The sequence below is a fragment of the Dipodomys spectabilis genome, unplaced genomic scaffold, assembly GCF_019054845.1.
Source record: "Dipodomys spectabilis isolate Male_0828 unplaced genomic scaffold, ASM1905484v1 ptg000155l, whole genome shotgun sequence".
NCBI lineage: Eukaryota > Metazoa > Chordata > Mammalia > Rodentia > Heteromyidae > Dipodomys > Dipodomys spectabilis.
In genome coordinates, this window is record NW_024870832.1 from 4,715,498 (window position 1) to 4,738,483 (window position 22,986).

Genomic DNA, 22,986 nt, shown 5'->3' on the forward strand with positions numbered 1-22,986 from the left:
AATTGTAGTCTCCATGGAGGATATTTTCTTTGAAAGTCCTGGGTTGTTTTTGTTTTTTGGAGGGTGGAGGTGGGGCAGAAGATGCTCCTGCGCATGTGTCTCCCGGCCCACCACGGGCGTTTTAAGTCTGCCTCTTCCGGATTCTTTTCCTTTGCCTGGCTGCTGGAAGTGCCCTGAAGTACAGTTTGGCCTTCCACAGGTGGGAGCCAGGAGGCTGGCGCCCAGCTCTGTGCAGTGGAGCTTGGGAGCTGTAACTTGAAGGAATCTCAGGCTTTGGAACTGATGTCAGGTAGGAACTGTGTGATTGCCGCGGGAGTCTCCCCTCCACTGGTTTCTGTTTGTTTTTCTGTTTCTGTTTCTTTGGTGGGGCGTGAACTTTGTGCCCCTAAGCAGCATTCCTGAGCTCCTCAGGACAGAGGGAGAGCTTTATACTTGAGCCAAAGCGCCTACTTCCCTCTCCACGCTTTTCTCCAGTCTGGGGTTGATAATTTGCATGAGGCTCAGGAGTTTGTACTGCCATTAGCCTCTGGACCTTCAGATGCAAGAACCTGGTTTCCAAATGTCTGAGAGCAAGGTGGGTCATTGTCCAGACGAGGAGAGCCCAAGAGCTGTGCATTTGTACTCCAAGACCAAGGGATACTTCTATTAACACATGTGATTTTATTTGCTTTTCCCAGGTGTAAGAGGAGTACAGGAAGAATTCTAGTGAAATTGTGAGATGTATGCCTGCCTTGAGTCCTCTTACATTGCACTTGTATTTGGGGCTTCTGTGTTGTTTCTCCTAGAGATAATTTGATCTGTTTGGCTTGAGTTTTTAATCTCCTGGGTTGAGCTCACAAGTATTTGTACATGACCCTGTTTCTAGAGACAGTTGTACATGGGATATTGGAGTAGTGAGTGCTAGTCCTGTATTTTTAGGAATGAAGCCTAGCAATGTTTGAAGCAGAGCACCCTATGAATAGGAATCTCCATCCTAAATGGACAGACCTTGTCAATTCTGAGAGGCCCTAAAGGGAAGAAGAAGAAAAGCACAGCAAGGGGAAGATGTTGCTAGCTTCCCTTGCCTATTACAAAAATTGTTGCTACTTCCCTTAGCACCAGATTCACGTGGTACTCTTTCCTATACCACTGTCAATCACTTTGTGTTGTTGCAAGATTTACACTAATTTCCAGGAATTGTGATGCGCTGGACTGAGGAATAAGCCAGAGCCATGTTATGAGAGGGTACCTGAGGCTGTAGTTTGGGATGGTGGGGTAATTGTTATGACAAAGTATCTACTAATGTAGTAATCCCTAATCCTCTTCTTAATAGTTTATTCAGCCTGTTACCACTATGATTTTTAGTGTGCAAACTTATGTTAAATGTCCCATCTAAGGATTTGCTAATGCTAGCTCTTATTGGTTGGTTTTGCCTGGTAGTACAGAAAGTTTTGGTCAGGGAAATTTGGCCTTAAAAGAAAAATCACAGAAGAAAACTTGAGGTAATATGTCTTACTCAAGGTTGTATGCTTTGTAGGTGTTGCTTATCTTCAGGTGTGTCACTCCTATATGGAGTATTTTATATTGTATCTTTAGGATGGTCAAGGTTCTTTCCAAGACTGTTTAGGGAAATGAACATTAGGGACTTCTCAAACCTGGGTTTACCTCATCTTTACTCATGTCCCTTTGGCCAAAGCATGTTAAATGGAAATTGCAAGTCATTGCATAGGTGTGCAATGGGTACAGTGAAATGTGCCATTTGACAACCATTGTTGGAATATTATAACACAAGAAATATTTTCTGTAGACATTTTTTCTCTAAATTGTGTGAAAACTACATCATACATGCTTTCCCTGGTGTTAAAATATGTAAATGAATGAGGTAGAACACAAATTCCAGTGGATTCCTAGGATACCATTGCATTAAAAAAAAGCAGTTCCTACATACCGAAGTACATTCAGTAATAAATACTTTTAGTGGAAATGTGATATGTTTTTGCTTTCAAGTATTCAATAATATTTGTGGGAACATTCATTTTTTCGAACTTAGTGTACATAAACATAGAAATTAGTTTGTTTAATAATATCTATCTGTCAGGAAATAGACTGCATTTGTGTTTCTTGGAAACTTTAATGCTCTGCCTGAGACATTAAAGATTCTTCTAGGACAACTTTATGGTTTTGCAGCCCATGTATCATGTATGCAAGAGAAAATTCTGGACCCCAAATCTCACAGATTCATTTCTGAATGTGTGATTTGCTTTATATCCCAGCCGTGCTTCTAGAGTCTTCTGTTCATTGTCAGCAGCAAGACAGAATGAATGGATCTCTGGTGAGTTTTTTTTATTTCTCATTTGTTTTCCATTCCATTATATGAACCTAAAGATTTCCAAGAATTACAAACAATGCCAACGACACAGATTCAGCCTCAGGAATGTATTCATAAATCAGAAAAAGATGGCTTGTAGATTAGGAGATAAAGATTACTTGTAGGTTTAGCAGATTAAATGGTTATATTCTTTCTAAGTTGAATTCAGATTGGCTTCAGAATGTCTAGGTTTCTTCTTGTCATAACATGTAGTCATACATGTTATATGATGTAGTGTCACCGAGCAGGTTACATCTCGTGGAAGGTGAAGGGTAGATTTCAACCAGATCTCATCCTCATGAGTAACATTAAACTATCTCAATGAAATTTTCCTGGAATTGCTGAAATAGTGTGGTCATACGCACCTTCGTGTGTTCTTAAGGAATGATTAACCTATATGTACTTAAATTACTCTCCATATATACTTCTTGGACTACTTCATGGTCTTGGTCTTACTTGAAGCTGAGGCTATATTTGTTGCTAAAGTTTATGTTCTATTTTCAAAATCTTGTTTGTTTTCTAAAGTATCCTCACAAGATTTCTTTCCTCTATAATCTCTCTCTACTTTTGGTTTTCTACTCACTTGTGTTGGTTATTTTTCTCTTTCTCTCTCTTTGTATCTATCTTTGAATCATTTTTTCTTACTTTTCTCATTCTGTCTTTCCTCCATATGTCTCTCAGTTTTTTTTTTTCTTCAATGATCTATCTGGGAGCTAGTTTTTCTTAGTGATCAGCTTTATGTTGCTGACATGGCTCTTAAGATTGACATTTTTCTTACCCACTGTATAGGAAAATTGTTGCCTAGAGAGTTCTACAGGATTCCAGAAACAAAGAAAATTAGAGAAACACAAAAACATAAACAGATAGACTTAGGGGAAACCAGGGTTCTAAAGGCTCTCTGGCACTTGGTCTCTGGTTGCCAGCAAGCAAGCATAGTTCCTTGAGTTCACACAGGGAAGATTACCATTGATAACATGCAAAATTGAAATATCTATATTAATATTACAATCTGAGCCACAACAGGTTGTGAGGAAAACATGTTTCCTTATTCTCCTGAGACAGAAGACTGGTGCCCAGAGAAAATGCAGACATGAAGTTCACCTTACCTAGCCTTCAAGGTGAACAGCAGCTCAGTTTCAGATGCTATCTTTCCAACAGTAAGGAAAAGGCCTGCCCTCCAGTCTCTTAACCATCTCCAGAATTCTCTTTTGCGCCTTCTGCAGCCAGCTCTCAGTGCTCTCAATGCTGTCAGGCTGGAATTCCAACCTTTCAAACCTTTCCCCCCTTCAGCTCAACTTCAGAGTTCCATACAGAAAAGGACATCCTTCCTCCAATTGATAAACTACAAGAAAATTTGATTTCACCTCATTCTGTTATCTTTGCTCTAACTTCATTTGTCGTGGTACTCAGTTTTCTTTTTCCATACCACTACTTTTAAATATTTTCATTCACTGCCAGTATAAGATAGGTAGTTTTGATAAAAAAAAAAAATAATACAGTGATGAGATTTTCTCTATTAGAAATATCATTTGTTGAAAAATCTCACAGATGTTTGCTCAGGAATTGATTTTGATCTCTGAGGAATTTCACTATTAACTAACAAAAGTGGAAATATATCTTTAGGGATCTACTGGAGAAATGACTCAGGAATATTTAACACATTTGACCACTTGGTCATATTTATCATTTTTGTCATCTTGAGTGTTCCTTTAGTCTCTATCAATTTGCCTTCACCTTCCATGAAGGCCTATTAAAATGAAAATCTTCTCAAGGAACATTTTATTCCCCTCCCACCTATATTTTGTATTGTAGAATGTAGAGAAAGTTTACAAAACTTCATGGTAGCAGTTCTTTTTTACATAGGAAGGAAATATCAGGGTATCTAAGACCACATTTCAATATTTAGTATTTAAACCAAACATGGATAACCTAGGATATTTTTATGTGGGAACTAAATCAAATCTTATAAGGGCCCAATAAATCATTAGCTACTTTCTGGAATACTGTTATTGTTTTATAATATTCATGTGGACACTGCTTTTCTTTGATCTAGTAATGTTCTATGTTCTGTATACCATGTGATATCCTGAATGTGTTCTGCTTGCTTATGAGAGTACTTGTTAATAGAAGGTCTAAATAGGATTTACAGTGAAGCAGTAAATGTAAATGAAGAGAAAATCTTTGTTTAATTCATTGTTATGCTTATATGTACTAAAATTTTATCAAAAATAATAATATAATTTTTTAGACACCACCTTAGACTTAATGTCATCATGCCAGATTATTGTCTCCTTAGAATTTTTATCTTGTCTCTATTGCTAGAAGCAGAAATGTGTTTGCATACATTAGGGAATCTGTAATTTTTATTGGTCTTGGGGCTTGAATTCTCGGCCTGGTTATTGTCCCTCAGCTCTTCAGGTCAAGGTGAGTGCTCTACCACTTGAGTCACAGTGCTACTTTCAGTTTTCTGGTGGTTTACTGGAGATAAGTGTCTCATGGACTTTCCTGCCTGGGCTGGCCATGAAACTTGATCCTCAGACCTCAGCCTCCTCAATAGCTAGGATTACAGGCATAAGCCACCAATGCCCTGCAAATCTGTGTATTTTAATGGCCAGGTTTATGTATTGTCAAATATTTCTAATTTGCTATTTAATTTTCCCTGTGAAAAAATAACATAGCCAGCTGCAAACATTTAATGTAAGACAAAAGCATACCTGCAGCATAATGAAATTCCAGGTTGGAATTCTCATGACCCAGATCTAATTTCTTGATGGAAATGTGCCATTACAGAAGCTGATGTCATTTGATGATGTGGCTGTGGACTTCACCTGGAAGGAGTGGCAGGATCTCGATCCTGGTCAGAGGGCCCTTCATAGAGAAGTGATGCGGGAGACTTATAGGAACCTAATGTCCTTGGGTGAGCAAAGGTCACTTTTATTTGTAAGATCAAGTGTTTTTATTTTAGTAGACATTTGACTATGGTATTTAGGTATAAGATTCCAGTCCATTCCCAGGTAAAGAACTGCTAGTATAAAAGCCAGCCAAATTCAGGTTGGGGAGCTTGATGTTGTTTGCCTTTCACACTACTGCTTGAGACACAACTCCATTTTGGATTTTGTTTTGGGATATATTCTTAATTTCCATGCCCAGGATGGTTTCAAGCCTGCCTCTTCTAATCTTACCTCCTAAATGTAGGGTTACAAGTGTAAGCCTTTGGACCATTACATTTTGTTAAAAAAAAAAGATTCCAGTCCATGAGAAGTGTCATTTCTTTCTAAGGGAAACTTCAACTTCATTATATGTAACTCAAGAGCTAATTTTATTCTCATTAGTTATGAAGGCAAATTAGTAGTTGGACAAAAGTTCTAAACTATGATCCACTAACAGGAAACTGACTTCCCAGACTTGGGGTGATTATTATAGGTGGATCTACAGACTAGATAGAATATACATTACTACTGTCAGTATTATCTGGAAGTCAGTAGTTGAAAGGGTGAAAGTGTGTATTTGTAAGCCAAACCTGACATAGGTTTCATTGCTTCAAGCTTGAAATACTAGATACTCTGTAGGCTGAAATCTGAAGATTTTGGTTTGAAGCCAGCAACTGTAGAAAAGTAAACATGAGACTCTTATCTCCAATTAACCATTCAAAAACTAGAAATGTATCCAAGACACAATCTAGTAGAATGCTAGATTTGAGCAAAAGTGCTGAGTTCAAGCCACACATTGGCAAAATAAACCCAAAGCTGCGGGAAAGTACACCATGGAGATGTTAAGAATTGAGACACCATGGGCTGGGAAGTTGGCTCAGTGGTAGAGCCCTTGCCTTGCCTGCTTGTGGCCCTGTGTTCGATTATTTAGCATGAAAAAGGCAGAAAAAAAAAGCCAGAATTGGCGTTGTGGCTCAAGTGGTAGAGTGCTAGCCTTGAGCTTAGGAGCTGTGATACAGCTCCCAGGCTCAGAGTTCAAGCTCCACAACCAATCCCACCTTTCCAAAAATAAAACAATTGAGATACCAGATTTAGGAGCAACCCAGTGAACAGGATGTCTGCAACATTACATTAATGATGACCCAGCAAGAGCAATAGTTCTCCACTATTTCTTATTCACAGGGCACTGTGTTCCTAAACCTATATTGATTGTGAAGCTGGACCAAGGTGCAGAACCATGGATGAGAGAAGGCTCAGAAGAGAATTTCACAGGTGAGTTAAAGCATCTTGAATAGTGATGTTGGGTCCAGAGCCCAGTGGGTCTGTTTATTTGAGCTGTACAGAGCAATAGTATTCCTAGTGCCCTGAGTCATGTATGGAAAAGAAATTGGTGATCCTTTGTCTCAAGGAATTGTCAATCTAGAATTCTCATGGAGACAAACTGAATTTGATGTTCCACGTAGTTAATGTTAGCAATTCTCTTTATCTCTAGAGAAGTTATTCATAAAGTGAAGAAGACAATAAGAAATGTAGTAAGGAGATCTCATTTTATTTTAAACTAGTATTTTGCAGGTAGGAGGAAAATAGGATCAGGACAATTTCTTATCAGTGGTGCTGGGCATAGAGGGAGATTCAGAATGGAAGCATTAAGAGTATGGAGATGAATAATTTGAGTAAATATTTCCTTGAGAAAAATATAAAAATCTGAAATACAGAAAAACATTATTTTCCATTGTAAAATGTCAGTACTACTTTCTTAATTACTACATTGCAGAGAAAAGTATATATTCTGAATAAAGCAATGCTTTGATATTTGAAAATCTAGTAGCAGAATTTGAGGAAATGTCATTATAGTAAGGAATTTGTGGGTCTTATTTATGTTTTTGTCTATTTTTCTATTATTCATTTTAGATGTCCCAGAAATGGAGGATGTGATTAGCACCTGCCAGGAAAGTCACAAGAAGTATCTCTCTGAAGCAGCAATCCTGAATAGTAACCAAGGGGAGGAAAAAGTGAGACTTATAAGAAGTTTTCATTTGAGCTCCATACAGAAGTCAGAACTGATTAAGAATAATGGGAACTCCTTAGGGATAAGGATAGAAAAGTCACTGGCTGTCAGAGCATGGGTATTTTCAGTGAACCCGGTAAGATGTGTGCTGCATATAGTACTCATGTGTCTTCTGTAGTTTACAAATGTAAACAGTGTGAAAAGTCTTTCACTGAGAAGAAACACCCTGTTGTCCCTCAGAGAACACACACAGGAGAGAAACTTTATGAATGTAACATGTGTCAAAAGTCTTTCACCCATAAATCAAAGCTTACTCTCCATCAGAGAACACATACTAGAGAGAAATCTTATGAATGTAACCTTTGTGGAAAGTCTTTCATCCATAAATCAAAGCTTACTGTTCACCAGAGAATACACACAAAAGAGAAACCTTTTGAATGTAACATTTGTGGAAAATCTTTCTCCTGGAAGGCATATGCTACTAGACACCAGAGAACACAGACAGAAGAGAAACCTTATGAATGTAACAACTGTGGAAAGTCTTTCCCCTGGAAGACACACCTTACTCGCCACCAGAGAACACACACAAAAGAAAAACCTTTTGAATGTAACATTTGTGGAAAGTCTTCCTCCTGGACGGCATATCTTACTCTCCACCAGAGAACACACACAGGAGAGAAACCTTATGAATGTAACAACTGTGGAAAGTCTTTCACCAAGAAATCAAACCTTACTCGCCACCAGAGAACACATACTAGAGAGACATCTTATGAATGTAATGTGTGATGAAAGTCTTTCACCGAGAAATCAAAGCTTACTCGCCACCAGAGGAGACACACAAAACAGAAACCTTTTGAATGTAACATTTGTGAAAAGTCTTTCTCCTGCAAGGCATATCTTACTCTGCACCAGAGAACACACACAGGAGAGAAACCTTATGAATGTAAGATGTGTGGAAATTCTTTCATCAAGAAATCAAATCTTAATGTCCACCAGAGAACACACACCAGAGAGAAACATTATGAATGTAACTTGTGTAGAAAGTCTTTCACCCATAAAAGAAACCTTACTGTGAACCAGAAAACACACACATTAGAGAGACCTTATGAATGTAACATGTGTGGAAAGTCCTTCTCTTGGAAGTCAAGCATCAATGTCCATCGGATAATACACACAGGAAAGAAACCTTATGAATGTCATATTTGGGAAAGATTTTCAGCCAGAAGCTACAACTTTCTATCCACCAGAGAGCACACACAGGAGAGAAATTTATGATTGTAACCTATGTGGAAAGTCTTTCATCCAGAACATACACCTTTCTGTCCATCAGAAAAAAAACCCACCTGAGAGAAATGTTATGTATGTAGCAGGCATGGAAATTCTTTCACCTGGAAGGCACACCTTAACATCCATCAAAGAACACACGGAGAGAAACCTTATGAATGCAACCAGTGTGGAAAGACCTGGAGGTCACAGCTTAACACACATAAGTTGCTTCACATAAATGAAATAACTTAGGATTGTACCAAATGGGGAAAGTCTTTGATCTGTAAGAAAATTGAAATTGCAATACAGAACCAATACAGCATAGAGACCTTATGATATAGCAGATGTGGAGTCCTCGAACTACAAGACACAGCTCAGGGTTCATCATAGAACACATAAAACACACAGACACACACACACCCTCACACACAAAGAGGAGAAAAATCGTATGTAGAAAAAATGGAAAGGTTTTCTAGAAAAAGTCATAACAGTAGTAAAGTCTTTCTTGGAGGGGTAACAATGCTCAATAGAAAATGTATTCATCACCTAACTCATATAATGGTATAACCAATCTATACTGTATCTTTACAATAAAATATATATTTAAAAAATATGATGGATTAATAAAGACTAGAATCTCTGCATTTTGTCTTGGGGGAGAACCCCAAAGTGTCTTCAGTGCTTGCACTTTTCTTTAATTAATCACTGGTGATGAAAAACTTGTGATTGATTCACTCTTAGCACATTTAGTTGTTCTGCTGAGTGAGCTATAATAAAACACCAGTTATCTATAATAAAACACCCATGTTATCTCATAGAGGGCCAAAGTAGATATGACATTAGGGGAAATAATCAAGCACACAAAGATATTGATCAATCTCTCACAAAAATTGAAGTTAATAAAGAAATAAAACCATCTGCCACTTGAGCTACAGCATCTCTTCTAGACCCTGAGAGGAAGGAAGGAAGGAGTAGGGAAGTGAGAGAAGGAAAGAGGAAGGGAAGGAATGAGGAAGAAGGAAGAAATAAACTATTCAAAAGTAGAATGTTTAATTATTGGTGAATGTGAGAATTATTGTTTCAGAGGTGGAGCTCAAGAAATATAGCTTTGACAAAAAGAAAATTTTTGAATGTTTACAAAATGATAAAGAGGATGTAACATTTTATAAATTGATTTACTAATTCAGTAATATTAAGTAAGGAGGTCAGGTGTGGCTGGTGCACTATTGGCCACATGGTAGATGGTGGGGTCTGGCATCTTGTTTTCATGCAGGGGGAAGGAAATGACCCATCCATCACTTGCCACCCAACTGATGGGTGTGGCTGGATCCCTGCAAGCAGGCATGGGCATTTGGCTGATATGTTACTCAAACTGATAGTCCAGTGCCTGGGACTGGGAATTTCCTGTAGACCTGCCTCCTGCTTAGGCCCTACTTAGGCTGGCCCAGCAGTGGCACCAGATGCCATGCCACATGTCTCTTTAATCATGTCCTGTTTGCCATCTCCTGGCTTGTCTCTGGTCATCTTAGTGTCCCAATTCAGCACTCTCTTGGTGCTGATTGGTTTCTTGGTGTTGTTTTTATTCTCCCCCCCCCCTTTCTGTCCTGTTTCCAAGCTGTCTAAGTGTATTTGTGGACTGCATGTCTTTGTTACAACAGGCTGCTTGCAGACTGCTAGCTGTGTAATAGACTCCAGTATTCCATCTAAAATAATGTGGCTTCCAACAAATATACTGTTTTCTTTTACAGAAACACAAAGTTTGATCTAACATTAGAATTTCTAGAGCCAAGATAGATGCCACTATATAGTTATGTAATTAAAGATATCCTGGAAACATTTAGAAAAAAATGTTTGTTACATCAGAAAGTGCTCAATTAATAAACCAAGTCCAAGACTCCAGATCCTATATAAGCCAATCATTCTAGATATGTCCAGAGCTGTTTGGTTATATGAAGAGCTCTACTTTCACACTTTCATGAAGGAATGTTTTTGTGCCAATATGAGGTGTTGAATTCAGGAACTGAGTTGAAGCCATCCAGAGCTGGCTTCAAAGGAGATTCTCTCATCTTGGCCTCCATAAAAGCTTTTTCTTTTTGCTTATGTGGTGCTGGGGAATTGAACCCAGGACCTCATGCATGCATGGCAAGTGCTCTAACACAGAGCTACCTTCCCAGGCATACCCTTCTGCTTATTTACAGAGGCCTAGTAAAAAAAATGAGATTGGGAGGCACCTGAGCTCTTGGCCTTCCTATTGGTACCCCCCCCCCCCCCCACACACACACACTCTATCCATTTGGAAATCGCTCATTCTCCCATGTTTACAAACTGTATGCTTTCTGAGAAGGGATGGTTCACAGACTGGAGTCCTACCTAGACCTGTTATATACCTCAAATTATGAACCAACATTCCACATTCATTAAAAGTACGCCTGATGATAACATATTTTATTAATGTTTTGTATTATTTTTGTTATTATCATTTGGCCAACACTTTGCTTGAATTCACAATTAAAGGGACTTAATGCTCACTGAATTGGTAAAGTACCCTTTCCTCTTTTAATTTCAGACCAGCAATTAAAAATGAGCTATTACACTCCCTCATGTGTGGAATCCTAACTACTCTGGAAGCTGAAATTAGATAGTTTTGTAGGCCATCCCATGCAAAAGCTCCATGAAAATGGTATCTTAGCCAATAAAAGCATGGCTCTGGGTATATGTGCCTATCTTTTTTGCTACTTGTGATATGTAATTATAAAATTAGTGTGTTGAAAGGCCCAGGCAGAGATGCAAGACCCTAATGTGAAAAATCAGTGATGCAAAAGGGCACCTGGCATAGAAGGTAAAGGAAGCCTCACAAATTTTTGCCCCTGAATTCAACCTGAGGACCAATAATAAGATACGTGTAACCAATACATTCTTCTAAATATTTAGTGGAAGAATTTGGGTGTGGTTTACCCAATGATAGGTAAACAGTCCTTTACCAAGTGATTGCAAAAGGACCTTTGCATATGGCTATATATATGATGTTATGAATTTTATATCCTGTTATGTGGACACCATGAGTCCTGTTTGGATCAAGTAATTAAGATCTCCTGATCTAACAGGGCACTGGTGCTTCACATCGGGATTCTTACTTGCTCAAGAGTATGAGGTTTAAAGATCACAATTGAAAGGCAAACTAGGTAGGAATTGCTGTAAAAGTGTTATGGCCAATTATCACCAAATTTCCCACAAGTTGTGCTGTGAATGAAGTTGATAGACTGTCAACACTTTTGTTCCTTTATTACCAAAGCTCAGGGACAGTACCCAGTCCCTGAGTAGAAAGAACTCCAAGGCCAGGGAAGATATTTTGTAAAATAGGTTTTAGGCCCTCATGCAGAAAAGTTACCATTCTTGTTTAAGCCTAAAGTCATCCATAGAGTATAGTCATTATCCTCAATTGAGGATGATATTGAAATGTCTTATAAGCCAGGGGAATGATAGATTGTATGAATATTTTGGTTTCTTTTGTCAAGTGAATCCACATACACAGACCTTTATGTTTCTGACTAGTTCATAAGTCCTTGTAGAGGTTCAAGATACTATGCAGGACAATGTGGTTCACGTCTGTAAAGTGCGGAATGAGACCTTCAAAGAGAGATCTCAACATATAAAATGTGGCCAAATATTTCAGTATACTTGAAACAGCATCATAAGAAAAGAAGTATCAAGTAGTGATGGTTTAAGGTCCCAGAATACCAATATATTTGAACGAGAAGACTGTGATCTTGTGCTGTGTGCACATAGATGTAGGAGAAAACCTCTTTTCAATCTGAGCTGTTCAGATGTGTTTAAGCATTTTTGTTGTTTTTCCCTTTCTGATTGCACTTTATTTCAAGGCCACTCCCAGGGGTGAATGACAGGATATCTAATTTCAGCTCATTCTAAAAGCTGTCTTCAGAAGAGAAGTGGTGAACCATGACTTAGGTACATATTCACCCTAGACACAATCACGAAGAGTGGGTTAAGTTACATAAGTTTTCAGAATGTCAAGGTTCCTACCACATGGTTCATCCTGTAGCCCTTTTCAAAATTAGGCTTTAGAAGAGTTCTGCTTTTGTATGAAGATTTCAGCTCTAAATTAGATTATTTTCAATAGCCATTCAGTGACTGTTACTGGATAAAATAAACTCATTTATTTTAGAGAAAATTCTGATATCATCAGCAGGGGCAGTTAATATGATTCAAAGTCAGGACCCTGAAGAGTCTGCTTTCCAGAGTTCTAAGTATTTAACCAAGAACCTCCAATTCCCAATCAATCTTGATCCCAATGAGAGAACAAGATGTTAGGTGAAACCTTGTTTCTTCCTCAGGTTAACCTGGAATGATACACCATAGAGTGACTGTAAGGGAAAGAAGCTGGGATACTGAGCACAGTGGGAACTGAACAAAGCTATCATAGGATTTTCACTAGACCCTCAGGGACCACCCAAGGCCCTCTCCCATTAAGTTGAGTATTTATATCTATAAGTTTTTCCAGCTCTAGGTCATTTTTCCTCTCATAATTAGCTTAACATTAAGTGTACATTTTTTCTGTTCCCTCAATGAATTGAGAAGTTCTTTGAAAATTGTCTTTCATTTTTCTGGATCACTTAAACCCTTGTATGAAGTCCCTGTTGTAGAGGTCTCAGTACTTTGAGCAGATGACTACCTGGAGCATCCACAGCCAACCATCTTTTGCCTCACTTGTATATGGAGTCTGAACAAAACCAGCCAAAACTTTATATGTATATTTTAACTTAAATATTTGTTACCAAAAGTTTGATGTGGAGACTTCATCTGGTGTAGTGAAAGTTGGTTGGGCTCATGGTCTATGCCAGAACTCAAAATGGAAGGTACACAATAGAAAAGTTTGGTAAGAAGCCAGCTGAGGAGAGGAGGGCAGTGCCAAAATCTTTATGCAACAGCAAACCATGCAAGCCCCATGGGACAGGAGTGAGCTGCCCAGAGCAGGGTATGTGCTCCCCATCAGTCCACCACCAACACAGCATGGCCCCTGCACCATGGGCCAAGGTGTGCAGGTGTTTCCTGCAGGGTGACTGTTGACACAGAGACCTGTAAGAGAAGTCAGTGGCCTAATGTAATAGTCTTGTCCTAGGTAGATGATACAATTGCTTGTGGATAAGAAGAATTTGTAATAAAACAATTGTTAGATGACCTAGTAAAAATTCTTGAGCATGTGTGTGTATGTGTATGTCCTAAGAAGAAAACAATTTGAAAAGTAGTTCAGAGAGAACTCAAATGACAAGTGTGGGACTTGAGTGTACAACAAGATATATCCATGAGAATCACAAAAAATAAGTGAAAAGGAAGGGTTTCCTTCACTAATTTTTACCTAACCTTACAAATTCCATTATGTTCAAAATAATAAGGGCAGAAATGTATCTTTTGATTCTTACTGTTGTACAACAGCTAGTTTATAAGTGACAGCAGAGGCATAAGGTCTGTTCTGTGTGTGGCCCCTGCACTCACTGGAAAGGAAGACAATACTGTTGAAAGTGATCTGAAGTGATTGGAAATAATATCTTTTAGATTGCAAAGGAAGCATTGACTAATTTATATGTGCAGACTTTTTGTTTTGCAGGTCTTTGGGCTTGATCTCAGGGCTCAGGTGCTGTCCCTGAGTTGCTTTTGCTTAAGGGTAGCACTCTACCACTTGAGCCACAGCACCACTTCTGGCTTTTTCTGTGTATGTGGACCTAAGGAATAGAACCCAGCTCCTCATTCATGGGATGCAAGCACTGTACCACTTAGCCAACTTCCCTGTCCTATAAGCAGACTTTTTTTATGTTAAAAGAAGAAACAATAGGTTGGTATGTAGCATCCACCTTCCATGTGCAAGTCCCAAGGTTCAACCCCCAATGTGAAAGAAAGTTGAAAATGGAATGACATGAAGTATTCAGTTACAAATAGAAAGAAAAAGAGGAACAAAGGCCATGAGTAAGTAATGAGGTTTTTATTTGTTTGGGATTGTTTCTTTTTCCTTTTAATTGTTGGCTGTGGGGTTTGAACTCAGGGAGGGCCTGGCATATTCCCTAAGCTTTTCACTAAAGGCTAGCATGCTACCACTTCCAGCCAGAATGTCACTTTTAGTTTTCTGCCATTTAATTGGTGATAAGTCACAATGCATTTTCTGCTGAAGTGTTGCTGAGGAATGGAACTCAGTGCCTCATGTATGCAAGGCAAGCAATGTACCACTGAGCCACCTTGCAGCCCCTGTACTAGCATTTTCATAGGAGTTTATTAGGCCTTACCTATTTGTTTGTTTCACAGATTCAACAAACCATAGAACCAAAATACTTGAAAAATATGCCACCTATAGTAAACATGCAGTCTTTGAAAAAACTGGCATTATCCTAATAACAATGCAGTATAACAACTATTTAGTAGGATTTAAATTGTAGTAGGTATCAGAAGTGATTTAGAGTGTATAGAAGATTGCCTGGAGATTATATAACAGGTGATTTGCACTGTATCGTAGGCTGTGTGCAGGTTACATGAAAGCAAACTGAGAAAGAAGTATCAGATGAGACAAACAAAAAAATAGCAAAGTAATTACTAAAATGAAACCATGTTTATATTGTAATGTAAAAATAGTAAATATATCAGGTTCTGTTTGATTTGAACAGAAGAAAATACACTCATAAATCTCAATAAGCTATTCAAGGAGATATACATTAATTATCAAGAAATCAAAATGAATCAATATAAGGATACCCTAAGCAAAAATCAATAATGAAAAATACAAATACTGATAATATGAGAGGAAATAAACATCAGCACAAACTGTGTTACCACAGATACAGAGCATTGGTAATAACAGGTATATCATAAATCTGTATAATAAAAATTTTATGCTGAAAAGTAAAGTCTACAAAGACATGGTTAAAAGGCCAAAGAATGATGATTTCTTTAATCTATCATTATGATTGGAGAACTGGTACTCCACTTTTATTTTGTCGGCCGTGGGGCTTGAACTTGGGGCTTGGGTACTATCCCTCAGCTCTTGAGATCAAGGCGAGTGATCTACCCCCTAAGACACAGCGACACCTCCGGTTTTCTAGTGCTTTATTGGAAACAAGTGTCTCATGGACTTCCTGCCCATGCTGGCTTTGAAGTGTGATCCTCATATCTCAGCCTCCTGAGTAGCTAGGATTACAGGTGGTAGCCATTGGTGCCCGGCCTCTAATACTCCTCTTAATGACTAAACAAACAGACAAGATGTGGAAGGCATTATCTTTACCTAAATGCTCTTTATAAAGCACAATGGTGTTATATTTACCAAGACAGACACACTGAGAATAGATCTGAAGACAAATTGTCCAGAAATCAGTATGAGAAAGGAATCTGTTATAAACACAATAAAATTCAATAATATATTTCTCATAAGCTAGCAGTAAAACAGATGGAAACTAGAATAGATCTGTATCAAATGTATGCTATTACTATAATGTATAGAATATTAAAGGGAGCAACTGTCTTAGGTCAGTTGTAAAATCATAAAAAGTGCTTTGAATTATGTATGGTGTATTCACTTGAATATCTTCTGGAGGGTGTGGTAGAGCCATAGAATTTGAGGGAAATAGGGTGATGAGAATATAGTATACAAGTCAGGAGTAGAGACAGGAGGGAGGGATTGGGAGAGAGTGAAGGAATGGAAGATACTGTATGAAAAGAATTTATTAATTTCTGTATGCATCATCTCCATAATAATATTATATTACATTAATAATAAAACAATACCTCCAGCATAAACGATTTGCTTGGTGATGAAAATCTACCACAGTTAGAAGAACAGTTGCAATTTTTAGAAATGTAACACAGCACTCAATTTGCAAGATAAACTATTTCAGTTTAGGTTGAATATTAACTCTACATAAACCAGTAACAATAATCCTTTCATTGTGGTATCCAATTAAGTGTTAATGTTAAATGTTGAGGTAATAAAAACACAAGACAAGCACTTCTGGCTCAAGACTGTCATTTTACCCTAACTATTAAGGAGGAAACTGAGGTCTGGAAGTCAGCCTAGATAGACAACTCAAATTAAGCAGCTAATGAACAGGTTAGAGGTAAGGCTCAAGTGATAGTGCCAACAGTGAGTGAGGAAGCTGACTGTCTGAGACCTGCAGTTCAAGCTCCAATAGTAGCTCTAGAAAGCCATGGTGGAGTCTGAGGTATGTGTATTACAGGTGTTTCTAAATTAGAAAACTAATTGTTGTGAAAACTGGCAAGTCTTCATCTCAGACATAAAGAGAAAAGAAAATGAGTGGAGGAGGGAGAGAAGGGAAGCCAAAGGTCAGGAAAAAGATGGAAGAAGAGGAGACAAGAGAGTAGTGGAGAGAAAGGAAAAAGAGGGAAAGGGAAAGGAGGAGGAGAAGACAGGAGAGGAAGAAAGCCTTATGGCATTAGATTTGACAGTAAATCTTAAAAAATAAGACACCAAAAGTGACTCATGCAACAAAGAGACAAACAAACAAATGCCAGGCTCTGGTGGCTCACACCTGTAATCCTAACTACTCAGGAGAGCCAGATCTGAGGATCATGGTTCAGAGCCAGCCTGGGCAGGAAAACCTGTGAAATCTTATCTCCAATGAAACACCAGAAAGCCAGAAGTGGTGCAGTGGCCCATGTGGTAGAGTGCTAGGCTTGAACTGATGGGCTGAGGCACAAGCTCAGACCCAGATTTCAAGCCCCATGACTGACAATAAATAAATTAATGAATGAGGGTTGGGATGGTGGCCCTGGGTTCCATTACTCAGCACCACATAAGTAGAAAATGTCGGAAGTGGGTGCTGTGGCTTAAGTGGTAGAGTGCTAGCCTTGAGCTGAATAGCTGAGGGATAGCACCCAGGCCCAGAGTTCAGGACCCAGAACTGACCAAAAAAGAAAACAAAAGAAAGCCAAGAAAATAAATCATAAGTAAAAATTAAAAAATAAATACAAAACCAAAAAAAAAACAAAAAAGATTAAGTGCACATAATCAAAATCTTGTATAATGAAAAGAACTATCAATGAAGAAGCAAAAGCATGGTAGGAGAAAATATTTGCATATGTCTTTAAATAGATTCCTAACAAATCTGAATTAGAAAATATAAAGAAAATCCTACAAGTAACCCCACACAACAAAATCTAATTTTAAAATAGGAAAAAGATTGAAGAGACGTTTCTAAAATGGACATACACAAATAGCTGATTAAAATATAAAAGTAGTATCAATGGTCATGAGAATAATCCAAATCAAAATTACAATAAAATAACTATTTTACACATGTTAGTATGGCCGTAGTTATTAACCAAACACTAAAAATCGTTCCAAACTCCAACAAAGCTAGGAAAGTTGTGACAACAATGTGAACCTTGATGCATTTCTCTCAGGTATGTAAAAGTATCAAAGATGGCACAAAGAGTCCTAAAAAGAACTAAATATACAATTACATAGAAATATGGTCCAGCACTTCTACACTTGTACGTACCTTAGAGAAAAACAGAGATTTCTATAAATACCATCAAAAATACAGCCTAAGTTTCAAAAAAGAAAAATACTACAAGGCAGTCCAAGAGTATTTACAGAGACAATTGAAGTACTTATAACACACTCGGGCCTGTACAGCAATCAAAGTTATGTTTGAACACACTATTTCAGCAAATCCAGTAAAACTTCATTAGGATAGTCTAATGTTGTGTATGAGAATGTGATGTCTGACCAGTTTCTAGCCAACCTTTACTTCCATGAGAAGTTACCTCCTAGGTGTCATTGAATCACATAACAAGTGGAACGACTTTGTCCTGACATTCAAAAATGAGAAACAAACTAAAGCAAACCTGCACTTAACTTAGAAGGCAAGTTTTGATAATCTGCTAAATCTCCAAGCCATCTTTAGCTTTTTTAGAAACATGTTTCTGAAGCTGAATCTTTTTCTTCTGTTCTTCAATCTTGGACACCCTTAGGTTCATAAAATGGAATGTCAAACAGTGAGAAGTAAAAGAATCTCATCAGAGATCCTTCCATTCTTTCTTGCTGTTGACAATGAATAAAGATTCTGGAACCATGGCTAGGAGAGAAGACAAATGAGAGCGTCAGAAAAGAACCTGTGTGATTTTACCCTAGAAGTTCCTGGTCAGACCATGATAGGTGGGTTGGAAAAGCATAAGGCCTTCTTTTGGGAGAAGAAACATTCCTGAATCAAGTAGAATATTAAAGTATCCAGTAATGACAAATCCACAGAAGATTAAAGCCTTATGTGTTACTAAACACTATTAACAGAAAATACACCCCAAAATGTAGATCCATAAAATGGAAAAAAACCACAACTTATTTAGGTATGTGCTTTTGCTTATACTTGTTGGTTGATGAAACAGGAAATTTTATTATCCAGCGTTCAGTTTATTTTTCCCATTTACCCAGAATAGTAATTGTTAATATAAAATACATGAACTTTGCAGTGACATTTACAAAAAGCAAAAATTTATTCTGTTTACTTCAGTGAGGTTGTTTTTGATAGGAAACACAATATGAATCTTTTAAAAGCAGTGTTTGCACATTAGTACTGGGTTTTTCTACATCATAAGAATATTTTCTTTCTTTGAAAAATTAAAGTGGAGCTGGGAAGGTGGCTCAGTGGTAAAGCGCTAGTCTTGCATGCCTGAGGCCCTGGGTTGGATACCTCAGCACCACATAAGCAAAAAGAAAAAGCCGGAAGTGGTACTGTGTCTTAAGTAGTAGAGGGCTAGCCTTGAGCTAAAGAACTGAGGGACAGCACCCAGGCCCAGAGTTCAGGCCCCACGACTAGACCCCAAAAAAGAAGAGAAAAATGTAAAGTGAATTTATTATAGCCTAAGTGTTGATATTCACAATACTTAAGATGAGGAGTGTTACAAATTTCAAAGTGGGATATTTTCTGTGTGTTTTGGGATTTGGACTGTCCTCATCCACATTAGTGACTGAACAATCTGCCTTAAAACTGGCAAGTTTTCTATTTCATCTTATTTCTATTTCATCTTATAGAATATAATCTGAATTTAAAACAGGACATTGTAACTAGGCTCTCATGTCTAATGGCTGTAATCTTAGCTTCTCAGAAGGCTGAGATCTGAGGAAAGTTAATATTATCCCCACCTTTGCTCTTCAGCTCCACCCAGACCTGAGCTCTTCCCAGACCTAGAGTTCCCTCCATACTGCTGACCACTCCCTCCTTCTACCCACACCTACCTGAGCATGTACCTGCCTAACTTCCTGCCCCCAGCTCCTGTTGCTACCTGAAGACAGACACATGCATGTGCTCCCTCTCCTAGGAAATATGGTCCTTCTACTAAACCTTATAATAATCTTTCTCCTGTGCCTGCTTGTAGTACCCTGGGATGCACATGATGGATCTCTACATGGATCACAAAATGAAGCCATTGGTAAAACAATGTCTGAGAGACTAATCTCCAATAAAATAGCCAAAGTAGCTGGAAGGGGAGGTGTGGCTTAAGTGGTACAATATTATCATTGAACCAAATAATTTCATGGTCATTTTCCAGACCTTGAGTTCAAGTATCAGGACAAGGGCACACATATCAAGGTCATTGTATTGTATTCAAATTATATTTTAACAATTAAATTGGAATACATAGATAGGAAGTCTCTCTCTCTCTCTCTCTCCTTTTTTGTTGGTTGTGGGGCCTGAACTCTGAGCCTGGGAACTGTTCCTCAGCTCCAAACTCAAAGCTAGCACTCTACTACTTGAGCCACAGTGCACTGCCAGCTTTTCCTGCTTCTGTGGTTCTGAGGAATCAAACTCAGGGTCTGATTCATGCAAAGCAAGCACTCTACCACTGAACCACCTGCCCAGCCAGTCTCTCTCATTTTAAGTGATGTAAAATAGACTAATTATATTAATGGAGAAATTGTAATTTGTCAAGAAAGGACACAATAATTGGAGTATATCTGTGCCAGGTGCATTTTGAAAGTTTCAAACACCATAGGAAGTGCAGAGGGTGAAAAGAAGATCACTATGTTTATATAAGACATATTCAAGGAATGTTTTCCATTTATTGGCTTCAAATCACAAAAACCAAGTTTATAAAGCCACATGGGTGAGTACCAGAATCTCTAGGTTCAGTCTGTAGACTCTCCTTGTCTAGAGAGCCAGAGGATTCTCAGCCAGTTTCTTGCACCTGCAGGAACAAGTGCTAATGGCAGCACAATTCCATTAGGCCATAAAATATCATCAACCTCAGACTGGGGAAAGATGCGAAGGGCAGGCTTTGGCTGGCAACTCAGATTGCTTCAAGTTACAGCTCCCAAGTTCCTCTGAAGAAGAGACACTGGGCTTCTTCCTTTTGGCTCTGACTATGGAATGCAAAGCTGTACTTCAGAGCACTTCCAGCAGCAAGGCAAAAGGAAAGAAACTTGAATTTACAAACTAAAAACACCAACAGTGGCCAAGTAGGTTCAAGAGCCTTACCCCGGCCCCCCTCCACTCTTTCAAAGGATCTGTACCTCAATAGAAACCACAATTCCCATAACATGATGCATTCAACTAGAGGAAGTAGGCTTGTTACAGGGTTTGGACTGGCACCAGACACTTTGTCCTAAGTGTGCATGGATGCATGGGGACCTTTCTCTCCCAACTGCGGGAACTAAGGTGAGTTTCTTCTTGAAAAAATCAGTTTACCTCCTGAATCATTGTGAGATCAACCAAAACAAAGAAATGTATTAGGATCATTAGATAATTTGGCTTTTTAATTCTTAGTTTTATTAATGTAATTGAGGTTATGAGACTCCATGCTTATTGATTTTGTTTTTGTTCAAAAGTATTTTCCTCTGAATATAAATTAGGTCACTGTTTTGCCTTAAAAATTTGAATATCTCCCCTCTCACAATAAAAAGGTATTTGCACATGGGTGCCAGTAGCTCATGCCTGTAATCCTATGTACTAAGGATGCTGAGATCTGAGGATGCTGGTCCAAAGCCAACTCGAGCAAGAACATTCATGAGCTTTCTCTCCAATTAACCACAAAAATACTAAAGTGGCCTTGTGGTTCAGGTGGTGTAGAGCTCACCATCAGCAGAACAGCTCACGGATACTGCTCAGGCCCAGAGTTCAAGCCACAAGATCAGGTATTTACATACACTTAGCTGATTGATTCTGGGATCATTTCCCCCTTCTCTAATATATATATATATATATATATATATATATATATATATATTATATATATATATATATGTATATATATGATATATATATATTTATAATATATATATAAATGAATAAAATAGCAGAATTTTAAGGTAGACATACTTTATAATCTTAGAATTAAATAGATTGGTCAAACTCTACCCATTATTTTTCCAGAAACTCCCAAATTCCCTCTATGCAATTTTAAGGAGTTTTTGGTTATTTGCATATGAAATTTGCCTTTCCTTTAATATTTTTTCCCTCCTTTTGTTGTTGGTCCTATGGCTTGAACTCAGAGCATGGGCACTGTCTGTGAGCATTTGCTGTGCTCTACTTGCCTTTCTTTTCTTAATTGCTTGAGGAAACTAGTGAAAAGTTTCCTCCCAGGGGTTTCTTAGAAAATGGTACTCCTCCTCCAAGACTCTTCCAAAAATGGTGATCAGGGTGAATGTGGGTGGAGATAGAGTCCAGGGTAGGTCTATGTTCATGTGAAGCTTGATAACTTGATCCAAACCAGTCTGTTTTTGGTTTTCTGTTTTGCATATCCTGTTGTTTTGATTTTCTAACTGTTCTCTGATCCTAGAAGTTTCTGCCAGCTGCGGGTCCTCAAACTTGTTTTCCCAACTGTATCCATTACACTGTGGAATAAACCTTTTGCCTCCCTCCCTCATATCAGACATCCCAAGCTTTTCTCTTAAGGATTTGTTGTGATTGTTGATGATCCTTTCCCCACATCATGATTGGGAAGGATTGTGTAGGAAATATTCATGCCTGATATTCACTCCTCCAGTGCATGGGTTCTCCATGCCTCTTTTAGTGGACCTGAGCTATTCCTCATGAAAATGGAGATCATGAGGCACATTTGGCTATATAGACGTCAACTTTGGAGCAACTATAAAATATGAAGGAAAAACAATTCTTTCTTTTTGTAAAAGTTAAAAGTTAGTTTCTGAGAGGCAAGGAGATAAGGATCAGGTATAAATGGGTGCTTCCTAGACTAGCTGTGTCACATAGTTTTCATTGTTCAAGGTTACATTTTTCAAACATTCATTTCTAAGTATTTTGTTCATTGTACTAGTATAAATAGAATTTACTTCCTACATTATTTTTGAATTGTTCAATGCTCACAGAGTAAGTCTCATTATTTGTTATACAAATATTATATCCTCTTCCTTCATTCATCTCAATGATTGACTGTTCCAGATGCTTAGGTAGAAGGTACAAGTA

The 22,986-nt window shown here is 38.1% G+C and overlaps 2 protein-coding genes across 2 annotated transcripts in view; both read left to right on the top strand.

The window, feature by feature from the left end:
* LOC122118565 (zinc finger protein 658B-like) overlaps nucleotides 1–22,986 on the top strand; it is a gene marked incomplete at its 5' end in the record, with an annotated part of 110,572 nt that overhangs the window by 87,301 nt on the left and 285 nt on the right. The window contains 2 exon segments of the mRNA XM_042692407.1: nucleotides 7,464–8,467; nucleotides 8,469–8,562. Coding sequence (XP_042548341.1) covers nucleotides 7,464–8,467; nucleotides 8,469–8,562 — 1,098 coding nt within the window.
* LOC122118544 (zinc finger protein 39-like) lies at nucleotides 1,546–7,471 on the top strand. Its single transcript, XM_042692385.1, has 4 exons — nucleotides 1,546–2,311; nucleotides 5,138–5,264; nucleotides 6,460–6,549; nucleotides 7,189–7,471. The coding sequence occupies exons 1-4, from the start codon at nucleotides 2,228–2,230 to the stop codon at nucleotides 7,461–7,463; spliced, it is 576 nt and encodes a 191-aa protein (XP_042548319.1). The 5' UTR covers nucleotides 1,546–2,227; the 3' UTR covers nucleotides 7,464–7,471.

What these genes read in the sequence shown, in the direction of transcription:
- LOC122118544 (XM_042692385.1), top strand. Translation starts at nt 2,228, where the DNA reads ATGTGTGATTTGCTTTATATCCCAGCCGTGCTTCTAGAGTCTTCTGTT. An exon ending in ACAGAATGAATGGATCTCTG is followed by an intron (nt 2,312 to 5,137) that starts GTGAGTTTTTTT and finishes GTGCCATTACAG; the next exon opens with AAGCTGATGTCATTTGATGA. An exon ending in TAGGAACCTAATGTCCTTGG is followed by an intron (nt 5,265 to 6,459) that starts GTGAGCAAAGGT and finishes TCTTATTCACAG; the next exon opens with GGCACTGTGTTCCTAAACCT.